Source organism: Echinops telfairi, unplaced genomic scaffold, assembly GCF_000313985.2.
Source record: "Echinops telfairi isolate 266 unplaced genomic scaffold, ASM31398v2 ScPeMD7_443;HRSCAF=831, whole genome shotgun sequence".
Lineage (NCBI taxonomy): Eukaryota > Metazoa > Chordata > Mammalia > Afrosoricida > Tenrecidae > Echinops > Echinops telfairi.
In genome coordinates this window covers 58,310,404-58,332,970 of record NW_022104341.1, presented here as the reverse complement: position 1 = coordinate 58,332,970, position 22,567 = coordinate 58,310,404, and the positions used below count along the sequence as shown (strand labels likewise).

The 22,567-nt window shown below is 41.2% G+C and overlaps 1 protein-coding gene across 14 annotated transcripts in view; it reads left to right on the top strand.

Moving 5' to 3' along the window:
• The window catches only part of SGIP1 (SH3GL interacting endocytic adaptor 1), a 265,833-nt gene that overhangs the window by 99,144 nt on the left and 144,122 nt on the right, over positions 1-22,567 (top strand). For all 14 annotated transcript variants that reach the window (XM_045291785.1, XM_045291799.1, XM_045291796.1 and 11 more), the window contains one exon: positions 19,770-19,833. In XM_045291785.1, the coding sequence (XP_045147720.1) occupies positions 19,770-19,833 (64 nt within the window). The remainder of the gene's footprint in view (positions 1-19,769; positions 19,834-22,567) is intronic.

Below are 22,567 nucleotides of genomic sequence, written 5' to 3'. Positions count from 1 at the left end.
CCATAATTACTAAGTTGGCACAGCCCCAGCAATGTTTTCCTCTGCTGAACAGGGGGTTCTCGGAGCCAAAATCAACCTGAGAGCACCTGACAGCAACAACGTGCAGCAAGAAGGAGCTGGCCATCGCCTGAGCTTCTGAGACGTTTCAGAGAATAACTGACATGTCTAAAAGGGTGCTAGCAAGCCTTTGGATTAAGGCTATAATTCCTCTTGTACCTGTGGCAGTTCCAGGAAGAACAAAATGCATTTGTGCAAAGTACCACATAGTGAGCTTCATTCAGATTCAGCATCTGGCTATTGGTATTTTTAGTGACCCCATTTCTAATGACCCTTTTCCTCTTTTATTTTTTATCATTATTAGAATCACCTTTTATTTTACATCTCTCTCTGAGGTAATAGTCTCCTAAATTGAAAGGTCTATTTAGAGTTCTAAGCAGAAAATCTAATCACAATGCTAAGCCAAATTTCTACTAGCGGCTGTTTCCATCTTTGGAAGTGAGATCCTGATTGCTAAGGTAATGATATTCGGCTCAACAGGGTACATCACACTGTTCTAGACATTTAATAAGCCTGAAAATGAAGTTAGCATAGAAGAAATAAAATCCATACTAAAAAAGCATAAAACACTATATGTTGAAGTACTGCTCTCTGTCATCACATGCACACATATGCACACATTCATATTTTGTGAAGCAACATGGTAAAGTGTTCTGCACCAAAATAAAGGTTGACAATTTGAGTCCGAGCTCAAATTTTCTGGGTGATTGTGAGCCTGCCTGTTCTTTTACTCTCTATATTCTGCAGTTTTCTTTATCCACTACCTATGAAGTATCCACCAAGTATCGAAATATCAAATATCCATCTTTACTCTGATCCTATGTGATCTAATTCCCTGAGGGTGCTTTCAGGTAAGCATTGGAACGTTAACTACTGTGTGGTCCAAACTCAACTCCATTCCCAGGAGAAGCCAGAAAAAGAAGAGTCTGGAGTTTATTGAATTACGGCTTTATATAGCTCTTGAGGCATGCAGCCCTCATGGTATGCATGCATATCAAACACATGGGCAATTTACTGATCTGGAATCTTCCAAGGCCTCAACAGGATTACTCAAAGGGAGTACCAGGCATGCAAGAGACAAGAGATGCAAAATGCTCCTTAAAATAAGGGACAAAGGGAGCCAATGCCTTCAGTGATAAGGATCCTTTAACTGCCTAGGTGAGGAGTCAGGTGCCTCTTTGAGGCAGCTTTATATTAGCATTTATGGAGAGTAGATATGCTCTGGACCATTGTGGACTGCAGCACTTCCCCACATTGTGGACTTCAGAGGCGTGCCTGTGCTCACGAGTGCTGGGGGCCGGCCACACACACTTCCTTCCAGGTCCTCAGTTTCCCACACCCAGGGTCAGGCGGTTAAACCCACCCCACTCTGCAGGAAAAAGATATGAGGCTGTGTGTTCCTATAAAGATTTATATGAAGCTCTATGAAAGATTGTTATAAGCTGGAACTGACCCCTTGGCAGTGGGTTTTCATTTCCTATCAGTTGCTGTGCTTTGTTAGTTTTTATTTTATACTTTGAATGAAAGCTAATTAAAGCCCTCCTCCCAGTGGATGATAACTTTATCCCTGAATTAGGATTTTTATGGGGGAAAAGAAACAAAAATCTTAACAAACCACTACCTTTAGAAGAGAAAAAAATGTAGTTAGCCATGCTATAGATGTCATATTTTAGACTGCTGTACCCAGTTTCCACATCAATCCGGACCACACCAACCTGGTCGAAGGAGAAGCTTTCCTAGAGCCTGCAAGTAGGAGTCGGCTGTCACTCAGTGTGTCTCGGTCGGAGTGCTACTTACACTCCAGCTTATAAAGCAACTAACCATGAGTGGGTGGGGCGACTTTTCACGTCCAATCACAACTGCACATACTGACTAGCAGGATAAACAGGGAACTTCCCACGAGCATTCATTATGGGCCTGGGCAGCAGTCCACCAATAAACCCTTTAATTGTAAAAATGGGGGCAGGGGAGAAAGAAAAAATGGATATGTTAATAGAATACTACCCCCAAATCATTAATATTTTATTAATATGATTATATATGAATATAATTATTTTAATTAAGGATTAAAATAGCAAATTAGAGACGTATATACCAAATAAAATTAAAGAATGAAACAGTATCAATAATAAGAAAACTGTCTTTTCTTGTTAATATGAAAAAGGGAGGAAAATCCATTTTCCATCATAAAAACCTACAATATGTTTTTTAATTTCTTCATTTGAATAATATTGGACCAGGAGGTCTTAATAATATTGAGTAATATTAAATAATACTGGACCAAGAGGGTAACATCATGATTAGAAATTGAAGAAGAGAAAAGATTGTCAAGGAGTTCATCTTGCTTGGATCCATAGTCACTGCTCATGGAAGCAGAAGTCAAGAGATCAGAGGACGCATTGTATTGTGAGGGGTGAAAAGCAAGCATGTTACTCTGAGAGCTAAGGTGTCCTTGACCCAGGCCATGGCCTTTGTAATTGCCTCGTATGCCTGTGAAAGTTCCATGTTGAATAAGGAAGACAGAAGATTAATTGTTGCATTTGAATTACGGTGCTGGTGAAGAAAATCTGTCTTAGAAGAAATACGACCAAAATACTTCTTAGTGGCAAGGATGGCCAGACTCTGTCTCGCATACTCAAATTAGGCATGTTGTCAGGAAAGACGGGACCCTAGAGAAGAACGTCATGCTTGGTAAAAAGTGAGAAAGATGGAGACATTTGATAAAGTGGATTGACACGGCATGCCGCAAAGGGCTCAGGCAAAGGAACAGTTGTGATGATGGCCCAGGGCCAGGCAGTGTTTCATTCTCTTGAACAGAAGATCACTATGAGTTGGAACCAACTCGATGGCACCTAACAGTGACAACAATCGGGTGTTTTACAGGTCCAGATACTGAAGTTATGTGAGATAAGTAATTTTCCCTACATCATACAACTGGTTAGTGGTGAAGCTTGATATGATTTCAGGTCTGACACAAGGATAGCAAAACTCTGAGGAATTTGAGTATAGGAATTATGAGATGTTCAACAGATGGTTCTAACTTTGTTTGAATTTCTATTAGAATTGTCACTATTGATGTATTTATGTAAAATTCTTTGGCATTCAGCTGTTCTGCTAAGTTAAATATTCTGGTTATGTAGAGTTTCAATACAGATGAAATGCTAGTAATCAAATAATTAGTATAGGACAATATTTTTAGTACCAAAATAATAGTCAATGTAATTATATCTTTGCTGATTCCAAAGCCACTCTAATTATTTATTTACCACATCATAGTGACCATTATGCAAATTAATTCCTATTATACTAACTAAACATTTCATATGTGTTGTTACAGGCCATAGGGTAGGTTCTAACTCATAGTAACCCAATGTACAACAGAAGGAAACACTGCATGGTCCAGCACCAACCTCACAATTGTTTTTATGTCTCAACCCATTGTAGCAACCACTGTGTCCATCACCTTATCCAGGGCCTTCCTCTTTATTACTGCCCCGCTACTTGACCAAGCATGATGTCCTTCTCTAGGGACTGGTCTCTCCTGACAACATGTCTAAACTGTGTAAAATAAAGTCTGGTCATCCTTGCCTATAAAGAGCACTCTGGTCTTGCTTCTTCCAACACAGATTGGTATGACCTGTTAACTGTCCAAGGTACTTTCAATGGTCTTCTCCAGAATCACAATTCAAATGCATCTTTTCTTCCATGGACTTCCTTACTCAACATGAGGCAAGTATGTAAGAAAAAGTCTGGCCATGCTTCGGTCAGGCACACCTTTGCATTCACAGTAACATCCTTGGTTTTCAACAATTCAAAGAAGTTTTATGCAGCAGATTTGCCTAGTGCAACACCTCTTTTGATGTCTTGGCTGTTGCTTCCATGAGCATTGGTTTTGAATCCAAGCAAGAGGAAATCCTTGACAATTTCAACCTGTCTCCATTTATCATGAGGTACTTATTTGTCCAACTGTGAGAATTTTTGTTATCTTTGCATTGAGGTGTAATCTATATATACTAAAGGCTACAATCCTTGATCTTCATTAGCAAGTGCTTCAATTCCTCCTCACTTTCAGCAATTTAAATTTTATCACCTGCTTATCACATGTTCCTAATAAGCCTTCCTCTAATCCTGATGCCACATTCTTCCTCATGTAATCCAGCTTATTTGCTTAGCACACAGATTGAATACGTATAGTGTGAGGATACAACCCGAGGCACAGCTTTCTTGATTTTAAACCATGTAGGTTTAAAAACCATATAGGCTCACAAAACCTTCTCCTGATCCATATGGAGGTTCCATATGAGCAAAATGAAGTGTTCTGGAATGCCCACTCTTCTTGAGGCTGTCCATAGTTTGTTATGGACCCACACAGTCGCATGCCTTGGCATAGGCAATAAAACAAAAGTAAATGTTTTTCTGATCTCCTCTGGTTTCAGCCAAGATCCATCTGATATCATCAACGATAGCCCTTTTTCCACATCCTCTACTGAGTCTGGCCTGAACTTCTGGCAGTTCCCTGTCAATGCTGCATTTTCAACAAAATATTACTTGCATGCGATATCAATGATATTCTTCTGTAATTTGAGCATTCTGTTGAGTCACCCTTGTTTGGAATGGGCTCAAATATGGATCTTGTACAGTCAGTTGGCCATCTAGCTGTCTTCTAAATTTCCTGACATAAACGACTGTTTCTAGTGTTGCATCAGTTTGTTGAAACATTTAGTTTGGTATTCCATCAATTCCTAGAGCTTTGGTTTTGGCTAATGATTTCAGTGCAGATTGAACTTCTTCATCCCTCACCATTAGTCCTTGCTCATGAGCTGCTTCTTGAAATGGTTGAATGTCACTAGTTCTTTTTGGTACAATGACTGCGATTTCTTCCCACCTTCTTTTGATGCTTCCTGTATCATTCAGCATTTTGCCCATATGATTGTAATTCAAGGCTGGAATGTTTTCTTCAGTTCTTTCAGTTTAAGATATGCAGAGTGCTCTTCTTTTGGTTTTCTAAATCTAGGTCCTCGTACATTTCATTATAATATTTGACTTTGTCTTCTTCAGCTGCTCTTTGAAGTGGGCTGTTCAGCTCTTGCACATCATCGCTTCCATTTGCTGTAGCTCCTCTACAGTTAAGAGTAAGTTTAACAGTCTCTTCTGCTATTCACTTTCATCGTTTCTTGCTTTCCTATTTTTCAATAACCTTTAGCTGTCCTCATGAATAATGTTCTTGATGTAATCTCACAGCTCATCAGGGTTTCTGTCATTAATGTTCAGATCTGTACTTGAAATGCTCTCAGAATTCAGGTGGGATATCCTCAAGGTGGTGTTTTGGGTCTCGTGGACTTGTTCTAATTTTCTTCAGCTTCAACCTGAGCTTACATATGAGCAATTGATGGCCTGGTCCACAGTTGGCCCCTGGCCTGGATTTAATTGCTGATATTGCGCTTCTCCATCATCTTTTCCCACAGATGTAGTCAGTTTGATTTTTTTTAACCTTGAATAAGCATAAACTCTGGGAGAGAGGAGGCTTATATTGCAACCTGATAAATTTATGTAATCTAGCAGGAAGAATTGTCTGACAATGAACTGTGCTACCTATTGGGAACTTTAGCCAGAGGATGGAGGGAGGGGTGGATGGTTTGTTCATTGTTGAATGGAAGGCAGGTAGCTAAATAGATGGATGAGCATCATTATACTAAATTATGCAGACAGCATCAAGCTACATGAATCCAAGAAAACTTGGAGCTAAATTCAGTATCTAAGTCCTTTATAGCTCTTTTATTTATGTGTATGCTTGGTTGGCAATATTGTAAAAAATAATGGTATGTTTATATATTTTAAGATTTTAAAATCATTTCTATTGTTTGGAGATTAAATATCATAAATCCTAACTACATAGAATTGGTTTAACAGTCTTGTGGAGTGAGTTGCTAGTGCCATGTAAATTCCCCTTTCCCTTCCTGCCTCTCAGCCTCAGCATAGTAAATTAGAATTAAACTTTAAGAATCCTATGGAGGATATTTCTGGCTATCTTTTCCAATTCACCTTAGAGGAATTCGGCTCAAATCACAAAATGGTACATGTTGTAATTTAGCGATTTTACCCATGAACTTGCTCCTTCTTCCTTGCAAGAAATACTAAAAGACAAGGGCATATGGAAAACATATCTGTTATTGGTCTAGTGTACTTTCTTTGAGGCTTATCTTCTTGATGGAAATGGCATTTGTGAACATGAGATTTGGTGAATTATCATCCAGTTGAATTTTTTTTCCTGTGCATGGCAGAAAATCAGAGTCTATCTGAACAGAATCAGTCAATTCAGAGCCTTGCCCATGTCAATGTTGACGGGGAGGGACTGGGGGTGGCTGGGAACAAGGAGAATGGGTGGCTGCAGAGAAAAGGAAAAGAGGGAGCGCAGGAATGAGAGGCTAGGTGACAGTCTACAGGGTCATCGTGGAAGTGATCGAATGAATGTCCTTGGTGCCCTAGTGCTGCTCTCCGAGGAGAGCCTGTGTGTCTAGCCCACGACTCACCATCCTACGTAGAAGTAGCACTAGTAACTTCCAGATAACATTGGAAAACAGCTGATTCACGAACATTTATGATAGTCTTGGGCATAGAAAAGGCTTCATATGTGCTTTATTTTCCTACTGAATGAGAAAGTGTTATTTCTTGCTGTAAGTCTTTGAATCCTCATGTGTCATTTTTGATAGATGATGGTTAAATTTCTTGAGAGCAAGTTCCATTTTATTATCACTACTCTGATGAAGGGAAGTGTGAGATTTTTAAAGAGTTGATTATTTTTAAACTTGATGCTATATTTTTATCTTTAAAGGCATAGAATCTGAGGGTACTATAAATGCTGAGTTTAAGCACTTGATTGCTCTTATACAATCAGTTAAAATAGCCAATTTCTAGTTGTTTAAATCTCAACATTCTAAGAAAAGCAAGCGAAATCTTCATAAAATAAGACTGCTTATTTGGATGCTACACAAGTCCATCTACACTCATTCCAATGATACAAAAACATTTTATGATAGATCACTGAGAAAACTGAGTCCCCGAGAGGTGAAATAACTTGCCGTGGGGGAAGTGAAGAGGAGATTTAGACCCAAGTCTGCCCAAGACTCACCGTGCCTTTATCACCATGGACTGCTTCCCAGAGATCCCACAGTGGTACTTACAGCTTCATGGAAGTGACCCACCTATTTAAAATTCTTCTAATTTCATAAAGCTTAAGCGTTGTATTCATATTGGTAAAGGGAACCAAACCTTTAAGTGACAAATCTGTTTCATAGCCATCCTCTCATCAACATTTTCTTCTATGTCACCAAGAGGTCAGATATTTCATTTTTTTAAAAAAGACCACTGCTATAGTTAGCTCCTCAAAAATCTTAGTTGTCCATTAGATATTTCCATTTTAGCACACCAAGGTGAATTTCCCCATGTAAAATCTGAGCCTCAAGGTATCCAATTTGCATTCCTGTGCTAATGGACTATGTCACTACAATTTTCCTCAAATAGCTCAGCTCAGAATGAAGAGGCCTCTTCTTGAAGAGCAGGCTTTGTGTTTGTAAACTGGAGGAAGAGGAGGCTTTGTACCCCCATAATGAGACACGACCTGGGAAACCCATAGAGGCAGTTCGACCCTTTCCTGGAGGGTCTCTGAGTCAGACTTGGTTCACTAGGGGTGCGTTTGTGTTGTTTTAGTTTGAGCCCTGGTGGCCTATTGGGTTACACCCAGTCAGCAGCTTGAAGCCCCCAGAGTCTCCATAGCAGAATAATGAGGCTTTCTGCCCCTGTAAAGATAACCAGTCTCAAAACACCCAGAGGGGTGGCTTTATTCGGGGTTGTAACTTTGCTTCGACTTGGAATTGAACCCGTGGCAGTGGGTTTGATGGGTTTGGAATTTACTGGGTAGCATCATCCTAGTAGTGGTACATTGGTTAAGCATTCAGCTGCTGATAAAAAAGTATGCAGCTTGAACCAACACGCCGGCCCCCAGAAGCTAAGACCTGGAGATTTGTTCTCATAACAGATTATAGGACCTATTCTTTGTAAGTCATTTTATTGGGGGTTCATAGAACTCATCACAATCCATACATACATCAATTGTATAAAGCACATTGGTACATTTGTACATTTGTTACGCTCATTATTTTTTTTAATTATTTTATTGAGGGCTTGTACAATTCTTATCACAGTCCATACATACATCCATTGAGTTAAGCACATATGTACATTTGTTGCCCTCATCAATCTCAAAACATTTGCCCTCTACTTTAGCCCTTAATATTATTTGCTCATTTCCCCCCTCCTTCCCCCCTCCCTCCTGAACCCTTCATAATTCATAAATTATTACAGTTTTGTCATAAGTTACACTGTCCAACGTCTCTCTCCACCCTCTTCTCTGCTGTCCATCCCCCAGGGAGGAGGCTATAAGTAGATTATTGTAATCGGTTCCCCCTTTCTACCCCATATCCGCTCCACTCTCCAGGCATCGCCCCTCTCACCACTGGTCCTGAGGGAGTCATCTATCCTGGGTTCCCTGTGTTTCAAGTTGCTATCTGTACCAATGTACATCCTCTGGTCTAGCCAGGTTTGCAAGGCAGAATTGGGATCATGATATTGGGAGGGAAGAAGCATTAAAGAACTAGAGGAAAGTTGTATGTTTCATCGTTGCTACCCTGCACCCTGATTAGCTCGTCTCCTCCCCAAAACCCCTCAGCAGGGGGTGTTCAGTTGCCAACCGATGGTCTCTGAGTCTCCACTCTGCACTCCACCTTTACAATGACATGATTTCTTGTTCCTTGATGCCTGACACCCGATCCCTTCGACAGCTCGTGATCACACATACTGGTGTGCTTCTTCATGTGGGCTTTGTTGCTTCTGAGCTAGTTGGCCACTTGTTTATCTTCCAGCCTTTAAGACCCCAGATGCTATATCTTTTGATAGCCAGGCACAATCAGCTTTCTTCACCACCTTTGCTTATGCACACCTTTGTTTTCAGTGATCATATCAGGAAGGTGGGCACCCACTGATATGATTTTAAGTTCTTTTATGTCTGATAACTGATCCCTTCTGCACCTCGTGGTCAGACAGGCTGGTGTACTTCTTCCATATGGGCTTTGATGCTTCTCAGCTAGATGGCTGCCTGTATGTCTTCAAGCCTTTAAGACCCCGGACGCTATATCTTACGGTAGCCAGGCACCATCAACTTTCTTCACCACCTTTGCTTATGTTCACATTTTTCTTCAGCAATTGATTTGGGAAGGTGTGCATCCTGGAATGCCAATTTAAAAGAACAATGTGTTCTTGCAATGAGTAAATGCTTGAGTGGAGGCCCAATGTCCATCTGCTGCCTTAATACTATACCTATAAATATATGCACGTAGATGTTTCCCCACACTTATATAAATATATTTACATATGTACATTCTAGTCTTAACACCTCTATACATACCCTTTGTCCCCTAGTTCTTTCCTCTATTTCCCTTTAATTTCCTCTTGTCCCACTGTCATGCTCAGCCTTCATTTGGGTTTCAGTGATTTCTCTCGGTTACATTGCCCTTGCTGAATCCCTACCAGGCCTCTCGCACCCTCCTTGCCATTGTTTTTGGATCACTTGTTGCTCCCCTGTCCCTGGGTTGGTCAGCACCACCTCCTTACCCCAGCCTCCCCCTCTCCCGTATCCCTCCCGGAACCGTTGGTCCTGTTGTTTTCTCCTCCAGACTATTCATCCAGTCTATCTTATCTAGATAGATCTGCAGAGATACTAATATGCATAAAAAACCAAGCCATAGCAAGATAGGCAATCAGTGAGAGCACAGCGATGGCAACAAAAAAGGAAACCAGTTACCCATAGAAGAATAAGTTCATTAAACGAGAAAAAAAATTTTTTAAGCAGAAAGAAAAACCTGTAAATAGATCAAGGTCTCTAGGCGTGTCCTTCAGTCAGGACCAATGGGGTACCATGCTCTGGCCCCCAAGTCGTCCTTTGTACTTCCTCAGGGGCTCTCTGCTCTGCTCCCACGGTTGATTTGCCGCACACTTTTTGTGGTTTGCTTCAGTGTCTCAGGGTCAGTCTGGGCCAGTCCCAACACTGAGTCTCCAGTGTTGTCCCCCTTAGAGCCCGGGGCCATCAAGGGATGGCGTGTCTCATGGTGGGATCAGCCATATTGTCCACTCTGTCCACAGGCTGTTCAGAGCGGGGAGGTCGTCCTCCAGGCCTGGTGCATCAGGATGTTCTCCACTCTCTCTTCCTCTCCCTAAGTGCTCCCATTTGCTCTGATCAGGCATGCCCCTCTCCTCTGGCTGCAGCTTCATTGCTGTCCTCTCAAGTAAATTCTTCTGGGGGGTAGGAGCAGTTTTCCAGGTAGCTGGCATGGGGGCCAAGCCTTCAGGCCCCTCTGCTGGCTCCCCACTTCTTGCCAACAAGATGCATTCATCTGGCACTGGCTTTAAATCTGGTCCCCCTTTCCCTGTGGAGACACAAACAATACCCTTCCCTTGGGTGGTCAGTGCCCTATTCCCCCATCACATATCCCTTTTTATTTTTCCTTTCCCTGTTCCTCCTGCCCCGCCCCCCTTGGGGTTGGCTACCCTATGTACCTCTGGATTTGGTCTGGCACCTGCCATGCTACCTGGACCTTACCCCTAGAGAGTTTGTATGCAGTAGCTTTTTCCCTGTGCCCCTTTTGCATTTGCCTTTCTGTTCTTTCTTTTATATATATATATATATATAAAAACTTACCTCAGCGAACTAATGTTATATTTGTCCTTTTGTGCTTGGCTTACTTCGCTTAGCATTATTTCCTCCAGTTCTTCCCATGCGGCGATATGCTTCATGCGTTCATTGCTGCTTTTCAGTGATGCATAGTACTCCATTGTATGTATGTACCATAGTTTTTTAATCCATTCATCTGTTGATGGAAATTTGGGTTGCTTCCAACTCCTTGCGATTGTGAACTGTGCTGCAATGAACATTGGAGCGCAGATGCCTGGCCTTGATTTGTTTCTTGCCTCTTCTGGATATATGCCCAGTAGGGGGATTGCTGGGTCGTATGGTAATTCAATTTCCATCTGTTTGAGAAATCGCCAAATCGATTTCCATAGTGGCTGTACATATATCTACAGGTCCACCAGCAGTGGATGAGAGTTCCTGTCTTGCCCTAGCCCCTCCAACACTTGTTGCTTTCTACTTTTTTGAATTGGGCTATCTTTGAAGGTGTTATGTGGTATCTCATAGTTGTTTTGATTTGCATTTCTCTTATGGCTAATGATCGGGAACATTTTCTCATATGTTTATTGGCCATTCGGATTTCAAACTCTGTGAAACTTCTGTTCAGGTCCTTTTCCCACCTCCTCAGTGGGCAGTTAGCTTTTCTCTTATTGTGAGCTTGCAAGGCATTGTAGATTTTAGTAATAAGGCCTTTATCTGATGTTTCATTGCTAAAGATGTTTTCCCAGTCGGTGGACTCTCTTATTATTCTCTTGGTGAATTATTTCGATGTACACAGGTGTCTTATCTTCAGTATGTCCCACTTGTCTATCTGTGACTCCTCTATGTTTGTATCCTTTCCTATTTCTGATAGCCTATGTATTCCCTGTGCCAAGGTTTTCAGGTTGTCCCAATTCCCTCATTTATGGCCCTAATTGTTTGGGGTTTTATCTCGAGGTCTGTGATCCACCTTGAGTTTATTGTTGTGCATGGAGTAAAGTGAGGGTCTTGCTTCATTTTTCTGCAGGTAGATATCCATTTTGTCCAGCATCATTTATTGAAGATGGCATCTGCTTCCCATTTAATATTTTTTGTGCCCTTATCAAAGATCAGTTGCCTGTATGCTGATGTTTTTTATTTCTGGGTCTTGAGCTCTTTTCCATTGGTCTGAGTATCTGTCATTATGCCAATACCACACTGTTTTGACTACTGTGGCAGTATCGTGCGTACTAAAGTCAGGTAGAGCAAGCCCTCCCACTTTCTCCTTCTTCTTGAGGAGTTCTCTGCTAATTATGGACTTCTTCCCCCTCCATATGAAGTTGGTAATCTGTTTTTCCAATTCTTTGAAGAAGGATGGTGGTATTCATATTGGGATAGCATGGAACTATAGGACCTATTTTTAAAACTTAGATAGAGAGCTAATATCGAATCCTTTTCTGACATCATAATCTTTTTTGACAGAAACACAGTGTCCATCATAATGAATAGATATTGTCAGTCTGGAGTTATGTTCAATAAGTGGCATTGTGTCCAAGGCAATTAAATTGGCCTGTTTTGTATTACAGAGGCCAAATGTTTGGCCTGGGTTCCTACAGAAAATAAGTAATTCCATTACATGTGATTCACCTTTGACTAACCCTTTGAGCTGATAAATACATATATCTTATAGAAATAACCCACCTAACACACATTTATTAGGTCTCCTTATGTTCACTAGACAGCATGCAAGGATATAGATGTGCAAAATACTGTTCTTTGTGTATGGAAAATGGGTAGCTTACTTTACCGTAAAAATGTTTTTCTTTTAAAAATAAGTAAGTTATTTGTTTTGAAAAGAAGCCTCTATATTGTTGTCTTATAACAACAACAAATGATGTGGGTTCTGGGATCAGACAGAGGGCATTTGGAAATGTGGTCTGCCCTTTATCGCCATTGTGAGCTTAGTTGCTTCTCGGTGCCCCACAGTATGTTGTCAATAAAATAATAACCAAAACTGACTGCCATCAAGTCAATGCTGACTCAGTGACCCTATAGACCAGGGTAGAACAGCCCCTGTGAGTTTCCGAGATTATAACTCTTCTTAGAAATCGAATGGCCTGTTTTACTCTCATGGAGTGGCTAGTAGTTTCAAACTGCAGACCCTGAGGATAGGAGCCAAAAAACCCCACTATGCCTCCAGAGTCATAGCTCCTGATAATTCATGATAGATATCCTAGAACAGTGTAAGTACTATACATTTTGGATAATACTTTTATTAATGATTTGTATTTTTTGCTGAGTTGAGTTTTTCAATGTATCATTGTTATGCACATTAGTATGCACAAAATCACACAAACAGCAAGGTCACAGAACAGCATTCATTCCTTAGCCTAACACCTATGGATTTAGATCATTGCAAACCATGTAGAATTTACCTCCTTCTCCTTCCCTACTACTTCCATATACATGAGTGGAATTGAACGTTAATGGTATGGAGACAGAAAACACTGGGCGAGGTCATGACTTTTTGTTTTGTTGATTAATTATCATACAAACATTGGGTGCCTGTTTTCTTTTGTAATTGCCCAAGATTGAGTGCATATACCCTGATTAGCAAGAATTGCTCTGGGCATTAGAATAATCATCATGAACTAAGGACCCTGGAAGAAGTTGCTAGGCCTTGGCGTTACTAAGGCCTGGCTTAAAATCTTGGACTTGTCACTTGTTTGCTGAATGACCTTGGAAGAGGAATTTAATTATGTTGAATGTGTTTTTTAATCCATAAAAAAGAGGCTTAGCAATACCTTCTGGAGTTGTTGGGAGGATTAATGTGTGTACAGTTCTTGGCACAGTGCCCTATCCCATACTAGACCTGCATCAAGAGCTGCCTTCCCCTCTTGATTGGAGAACAAAATATGTCCCTCCACACTTCCTGTCCTGTGAGGACTTACCTCTTACATTGAATGTAGCAAATTGCCTGAGGCTTGATAAGTGTGGGTGTGAATGACAGCAAGTCAAATTGGGATTTGTACACACTCTTTTGAATTCTAAAGAGCATGCTGTCTGCTTCCTTCAATGCTTCTCTCTGCTTCTATTTCTGAGAGAGCGCTTGCACATTTCTAGAGAAACTTGAATGTCTCTATTATCTCTGTTATCCATACTTATCCTAAAGGTCACTGCCATCCCCTCGTCCTCCTCCTCACACACCTCTTCATTCTTTCAAAGCTCCAGGTCACTTGTAGAGTACCTTTGTACCTCGATTCTGCCTTGTTCAAGCCCTGCCCAAAGGCAGAGTTTGGGGAGGCTTAGAAAGCAGGAGATATCTAACCTAACCACACCCAACCAGCCCACCAATGAATGTTGACACATAGCAACCCTATTGGACACGGTTGAACTGGCTCCATGGGTTTCCAAGACTATAATTGTTTATGGGAGTAGAAACCCCCATCTTTCTTATGGATCACAGCCCAAAGCATAACCACTACATTATCTGGGTTCCATGATATCTAAAGGTGGTGTCTTTTAAACAATTTTAAGATATTTTTTATATGAACTACTTAACATCCTGACGAAGAGAAGAAGCAAGGTGAATAAGGAAAAGAGGTAAAAAGTGGTGCCTTCAAGGGACTCTGGCCCTCAACAAAGGCACAGAATGTCCCCACCCCACTCAGGCTCTTTCTTTCCCACCTCTACCCTAATATTAGAACTTATCTCCGCCTCTGCTACTTCCATTATATCTGCCCCACATCTCTTCCCATCCCAGCCTTTGGAACTACTGGTTTAGGTGATACACCAATTGTGGCCGAGGTGCTAAGGCTGCAGGGCGGAGCCTTATTGTAGTCTTATCAGCCAGCAGTGGAACACTCAGGATTCCAGGATGGGAGAGAAAGGGGGAGCTCCTGAGCTGGTCTGGCCTAGGCAGCAGCACTGCTTCTCCAGTTGAAGACAGCATTGCCTGCCCTGTGGCGGCTCCCCAACACTGGACCGCAGGCTGCTAACACTGACTTCTAGTCGGAACTCAGCTCCCGGTGTTGGCACAATCTAGCTGTCTACAGAACCTTTTGTTCATTGTTTAAGGGGGTGGCTATATCAGGTATGATTAAAAAGTAAATAAATAAAAACACCAAGCCAAGCGAACTAAGATCGGATAAGCTCTTTTGAGTGTTAGAATTTTGTATAGCCTAAAATTGTTATAGATTACAGAACCCATATTTTCTTCCGGAAAATCTCTTCTAATGAATTGTATTTCCAACGTTAACATGTAAAGACTCAAATTCAGAATCCGATGTTTGCTTAGGGAATCCCTAGAGGACATTTGCCCTCACGGGAAAAGAAAATGGATAGGAAAAGAATGTTTAATGTTTCTAATTAAGGAAATTGTATTTTTTTACTGTATCTTCACCACTTGCAGGGTTATTTACTCTTAAAACCATAAAATCCAACGTATCTTGTTGCTTTTATGTAATTAATTCAGAAAATTTTCACAGGAAAACACCAGTAAATACTTATTTGTATTTTAAATTTTAAGGGCTTAAAAAGCTTTTCAAATGAAAAGATTTTTAAAATATTTTTGTCTTGTAACTTGTGAATGGAAATTTATTTTGCATTGGCCCTTGGTTTGCAAATACTACACACACATGGAAGCAAGGGTCTCATAAAGCAGTTTCTATCCTTCTGAAGGGCAATACAGACTTCTTCTCTTCTACTCATTTTTTTTAATGGAGACGTCCTCCCACCAAATTGATTTCATAACCTACCAGTGGAGCATGAATTGCCATTTGAAAATAAGATGAGAAGTAATATTTTAATAGTTCTTTTTCAGTGTGATAAATATATGTGTCACAAGTCACTTTGACATTTCAACAGTTTTCACATGTACAGTTTCAGTGACACTATAGTAATTATGGTCATCATGTTGTTCACACAGCACCCTAATCTGTTCCCAAATCACACCATCACTCTTAAAAGGAGCTCTGTGGCCCTTCAGCCTTGGGCCCTTCTTTCTTCCATCCTCCTTGCTTGCCTCTGATAACCACCAATAATGTTTGGTCTCTATTCACCTGCTTAGGAGCCTGGTGGTGCAGTGGTTAAGTGCTTTACTGCAAGGTGAAAAGTCGGGGCTTCAAACCTACCATACACTCTTTGGGAGAAAGAGGTGGCAATCTGTTTGCATTAAGACTTACAGCCTGAGAAGCACAATGGTGTGTGATTTCACTCTGACCTATAAGACCTTTATGGGTTGGAATCAACTTGATGGCAATGGGTTAAGTTCTACTTATAAAATTTAAGTTCTGTTTCATAGACATCTCATCATAGAATATTTATCCTTTTGTGATTGACTTTTTTCACCCAATATAATGCTTTTAGGGTTATAGCACATATATTTCAGACCTTCATTTCTGGTTTGTTTGTTTTTTTCTATATGTTTTTGGCTTGGCTCATAAACTGATAACATAAGTTAATAAAGAATGTAAGTTTAAAAAAAAACACCTGCTTTTTTTTTTTGTCTTCCCATTTTTGGTAAAGAAGAGTTGACAAAAGTTAGGAATTGACTTCAACATTTCCATTCAATTCTGGAATCAGAAGTAGTAAATTATTTCTGGAGGAGTGTTTTTTAAGCTTATCAGATTATGGAATATAATGTCTCATAATTGTAATTCCTATAAGACTCTCAGTTGTTGTTGATATCTTTTGAGGAGTTTCTTTGAATATTTAAAAATAAACTCTCAAAAGATAGGACTACACCTAAGAATTTTAAATATAGCTGATGTGATTAAGTAGCTTTGATACATCTTATAACTTTGCTTTAGTCTCTGAGAATTTTCTTTATACCTCCCAAAACTTCTCAAGTCTTTCCACTTTGGGGAAAATATTGTTAAATGTCTTATTCAACAGTCTGATTTGTGGGAGGGACAAGAGGTGCGGGGGCTGTTCTGGAATATCATATTGATATAAGCTCATAAGAAGCAGGATTTTCAGTGAAGTAAAACTTGTGGGTTGGCTCAGTATCGGGGAAGATGTATATATTCTCTCTTAGGATTTTCCAATTTCCTCACTAGCTGGCTGAGAGATTGAAATCTAGAGAGACTCTACTTGAACTAAGCTTCGCTGTTAGAAGTGAAGCTGGGACTAGACCCAGCCCACCCTGTGCCTGCCGATCCCCACTGCAGTGCACATTTGGAAATTCGTGAGCTTGTCACTTCATAGCCCAGGCCATCTTGGCTATTGTCCACATTTGATAGTCAGAAACAGGACAGACTCTCTGGAAAAGTATCATTGTCCCTACATGATTCATGTAATACAGGAGTCACTGGCATCTGTGTGTCTTTTCTGTTCTGCTTGGTAGGACATGCTATCACTTATCTCGTGGTCCAGTTATAGAGAACAATGTGTTTTGCAAGCATAAGGTATTAATAGCATTGGTTTATAGTCCTCTAAAAGTCACTAGTGATGGACAATTACAGTATCGGTTATGAAGTCAGTAGCTAAATTGCCAGCATGGAAAAACCAATGGAGTGACAGAGACATACCTAACAAAACTAGCAACAAAATATTTTTTAAAAGAGACATAAATCCTAGGAGAAATTCTAGAGAAAACATGACTATAATTCTTTCTCTCCAGATAAAGGAAAGGCAGTGAGAAGTGAGAAAGAAGAAAACAATTACAATCGAAAGGAAGGAGGGAACCTTTTTCTAAATACTATCGTGGATGGTTTTCAATGTCAATCAGTTTTCCTATAAACTGCTCATTAGGGAGTAATGGGAAATTGTTTTCTGTGGGAGGAGATTAAAAAATACCAACAACAAACATTGACATTTTAAAACCTAAACTTCTTTAGTGAAATGACTATTAAAATTCAATGTTAGATGAAACCGAGGCATTTTGGAGAATATTTGAGCAGTGTCCTAAGAGTCAGATAATGAATGAGTCAGATAAACTGAGTGCTTTGGGTGACTCATGTTTCGGAAGCAGGGGTTATGAAACCACTGATGCTATCAGTGTTTCCACTTGTATGCTACCTGGTAGTGCCAAACGCAAGTCTTGTAATGTCCATGACTCTTCCAGCTCCAACTTCTCCAAAAAACTTTCCAACACACCAGTCACAGGTCTACCGATTTGACTATATAGTATGTTGGAATGATATTAGCACAACTAGCACCAGCCAGATACGTAACTGGGACACACATAGTTGCAGTTAGGTGCCATCAAGTAGATGTCATCTCAGACCAACCCACGTGGCAGAGGAGGACTGCTCACATGGAGTTGCCTGGACTCTAGGAGTCCCATTTTCAGAGGCACTGTGTCCAAGCTGTCAGCCTTTCAGATTGTAATCAAACTCTTCACTTTTGCACCACTAGGATACGTTATGAACCTCACTGGAGGAAGGGGCCCAAATACAGCCTCACAGGATAAGAATGGAAGAACAAGGCTGGGCCTGGTTTATCCAAGATGGAAGAAATGGGCCCTGTCACCCCAATACTGCCCTAGGAGGCTTCACAGAAGATAAATTAAATCAATACATACTGTCTGGTTTCTTTAGTGAGTAAATACAAATACAACTACATAGGATGCTTTAGGCTCTATCCTGAAAAGGTGAAACCTGCATGGGAAACAAATGGGGTCCATACAGTTTGATACAACACATGGCAGAACAGGAATGTGTAGGGAACACAGAACAATGTCTTAATGAAGGATTCTTCCTGGTGCGGCCATGGCCAATGAAGTGAAACTGGAACAGATCCAAATTTTCAAAATGTAGTTGTGCTAGAACCATAACCAGAGTAGGAAAAATTATGGCTGATGTCCTACTAGGAATTTAATCTCCCTCTTCAAAAACAAGAGTGATGTGCATGTTGCATAGCAACCAAGCCTCTTGACAAGCATGCTCATAAACAATGGTGTCCGGCTCAAAGCTGTGACACTCTCCACCATCCTGGCAGTCATCCAGTGTCCTACATCAGGCTCCTGAACAGACTTCTGATGCCTCTTCTGAGTCTCCCGCTCCAGGACTTTGACCTGTAATTTTCCGTGTTCCGGGCATCGTGTTGGAACACCACATTGTACAAACTTGAGTCGGTTCTGATTGTGCTGTATTAGTAGGACTGAGCCATGTGGCATCTATTCAAAGCCATGGTCTTAACACAAAAGGACTGAGTGGCCCCATAGAGAAAATGTACCTTGGCCTGGACCTTGAAGGATGAAAGGAAGCTGTAAGTGTTGACGAAGTAAAGAAAGCATTCACTGCCATCAAGTCAAGTTGGACGCATCGAGGCTGAATGAGACGGAGTAGAACTGCCCCTGAGACTTTCCAAGACTAACTCTTTACAGGAGTGCGGAGGTGCACCTTTGTAAAGTTGATTCCAACTCATGGTAACTCCGTGGGTCAAAGTAGAACCGTGCTCCCTAGGGCACAGACTGATGTTTCGAAGTAGATTCTCCATTTCCTCTGGTTGGACTCACCCCCACCTTCTTATTAAGCAATTGAGCACACTGACAGTTGCACCACTGAGGGAGACCCAGTTTATTTTAATAAGAGTTATTTACCTAGCCCGACCCCAGAGTCGAAGAAGTGGAAAAAGCTGAGATGGGAATACGGGCACAAAGATGTGTCAGGACAGTGTAGCTCTCTTACTGGGGTTTACATGATCCGTGCCTTGACATTATCCCCATCACAAGAATAGGTCTACCCTGGAAATTGTTAACATACTCAGTATCTGAGATTCAGTTCCTTAGCAGAGCCCCAACTGAAGCAGGAAATAAAAGTAGTCTAAGAAAAGCTTGCAATCTTCTCTAGATGCGTAAAAAACCTTATATTGCTTGTATTTCGGGGAACCTGTGGTGTTAAGATCTGGATAAACACCTGCTTAAGAATGCACATGTATACACACACACAATTTAGAAAAAAGTTTAATTGGTTTCTGGACATTCAAGTTTTCCTGGATTGTTGCAAGTCTACAAATCCGTTCACTTGAACATTGCTGATGTGTTTCTTTGGTCCTTTCCTATTTTCTACAGGATTGAAAAAGCGTACAAGGAAAGCCTTTGGAATACGGAAGAAAGAAAAGGACACTGATTCTACGTATGTACTTAATAATTTCTCTCCCCAAAGAACCTACTTGGATCAAAGAGGCTGCTGTTACTTTAAAATCACCCCCAGAGTTTTCTTGGAGATCCTGTACTGCTTGATGGCTCTCCCCCGGTCTGGGAAAATGAGCATTGCTGGGCATCAGTGGTGCTCAGCTTTGTGCTGAAAAGTGGAAGCTGATTTTATTTCTCAGTCACATGATAGCAGTCCTGAGAGGTGCCACTCTGCTGCTGAGTTGTAACCATCTGAAAATACACGTCTCGTGTGATCTACTTTGTCAGAATTGAGTTGACTAGACCTCTCCATTGACTAGGATCCCTGAGAATTAGAGATTGGGGAAATCAATAGTTGTGACAGGCACAGGTGAAGATGCAGAGGGCTACATTTGTTTCTAACTTCTCCTTCTGTAGATTTGCATTCTGTGAAAAAAAATTAAGGCACACAGCACTGCTTTGTTTCTTATTCCTCCAAGAATTATTTGAGCATCAATAAGATAAATGACTACCATATTAATTAAAATGTATATCTTACAGTTAAATGCAGTAACATATTTCAAATGTCTTACATGGTACCCAGGAGTCCAGATGCCAAGTGGTTACCTTATAGGGCAGTAGGAGACCTGGGGGACAATGGTCAAGACCTCAGCTGCTCACAGGAAGTTCATCATTTCAAACCCACCAACAGCTCTGCGGCAGAACAGACCAGGCAATCTGCTCCCAGAAAGACTACAACTTAGGAAACCTGATGGTTTCTGTTCTCAGCCCTCCTCTGTCTGGTAAAGGAACTATAAATCTAACTTGACCCACCAGCACACCGCAGCCAGAAGTGTGGTAAATGCTCAGTAATTAGGAACTCCTGTTACCTTTACTATGTCTGAGACTACATAATAGGTGGTAAGTTCCTTATGAGTAATTGAAAATGAGATTTCATGAGGGCTTGAAGACAGGGAAATTCAAATTTGGGCAGATCATCAGTGAAGCTTCATAGAGCGAGCCCTTGAATTTGACCTTTGAGAGGATGAGTACTACATCATGCTGAAGGCACAAGAAAAGCAAACACAGAGGAGTTAGAAAAGTCCAGTGGGCATTTGGGGTAACACAAATGGGTACTGTGCCTACCTGCTGGTTACAGGTAAATGTGGCAATGGAGGCAAGGCTGCAAAGAAGGTCAGACCATAAAATGATGGCAAGGATTTCATGGTCAAGCTGTATTTAGCTCTTCCTTCCTGAGACAGTAGGCAGACTTGCATGTGCAAAGGCTGTTAAGCCAAAGAATATGTTAAATCGGAGGGTGTGTTAGGCCTGGTTGACTAGAGAAATGAATACAGAGATACTTACATATGTATAAGAAAGAGGTTTATATCAAGAAGTAATTATATATCAAGGAAACAGCCCAGCCCAGTCCAACTCAAGTCTATAAGTCTGATACTCGTCCATAAGTCCCTCTCCAGACTCACACAGCCACATGCAATGGTGCTGAAGGCAGGAAGAGCACAGGCCGGTGGGTGCAAAGTCGTGTGGATCCAAAGTTGGTGGGAACATGGCAGGGCTCGGAAGCTCTCAGGGTCACTATATAGAGAGGGGGAGGTTCCCAGACCTGTCCTTATGAGAAGGCCATGCCCACAAGGAGGCACCATCAGCCTGTGACCTGACTGACAGGTTGGATACCACCCCTACACTTTTATCTACCTTCAAGTTGACATAAACCTATCTATCACAGAGGGGGAATGTGTGTGTTTGTATAGATATCAGATGTTGACATTCCTGTTTTCACTTTTTTTGCCTGTGTACTTTTTTCCCCTCTGGTAAATCATGATGTTTCATGGAAATGCATTCCCTTTGGTCCTGTAAATTTTTCTAAATTACTGAATTAAGGATATTTTCTGAGGATCATATGGTTCACATGTTCCTTAGGACACTGCCATAATGTGGTTATCAACGATCCAGAGTTGGGAGTGACTTTTTATTGGAGCCAGAACACCTGGGCCCATGTCCCAGCACAGCCAATAGCTCCACAGGCTTGAGAAGTGCACCTTCCTTTTGGGGTGGTGGTGCAGTGGTTATGCATTGACCTGTAACCACAAGGTCAGCAGTTTGAAACCCCCAGCAGCTCCACAGGAGAAAGACAGAACTTTCTACTCCTATAAAGAGTTAGTCTTGGAAACTCGCAGGGGCCGTTCTCCCCGGTCCTAAAGGGTCATTCTGAGTGAGTTGGAATCAACTCAATGGGAGTGAATGAGAGAGTTTCTGGGCCTCAGTTGTCTTACATGTAAAAGGAAAAGTTTATATTAGAGAAAACTCCCCTACAGTGCCGGGCACGGCACAAGTCAGGCTAGCAGCAGCATCTGTTGAAGCCTCGTGTGCCCAGTGTTGTATGTGGCACTGTGTGATACAAGAAAGGGGAACATCACTAGCAGAAGCCAAATTATTTTTCCCCTAATAACACAAAGCCTGTACTATAATCTCTGGTTTGTGTGAACACTGTTAAAAGGGTGAGGGACCACTAGAAAGGAAAAAGAGATTCAACAACCTCCCTGAAGCATACTGGGCTGATTTGCACTGCTTTTCCTTCCCAATTTCTAAAGAGGAAAAAAAAGAAGTGGGATGTTTCTCGTAGACTCCCAACTCTCTTACTGTGGGAGTGCCCCAAATTACTTGTTTGATAGCAAATTGGTTCTAGACCAGTTCCCGTTACAGGACAAGGGGTCTAGCAAAAGCCTTTGTTTCTC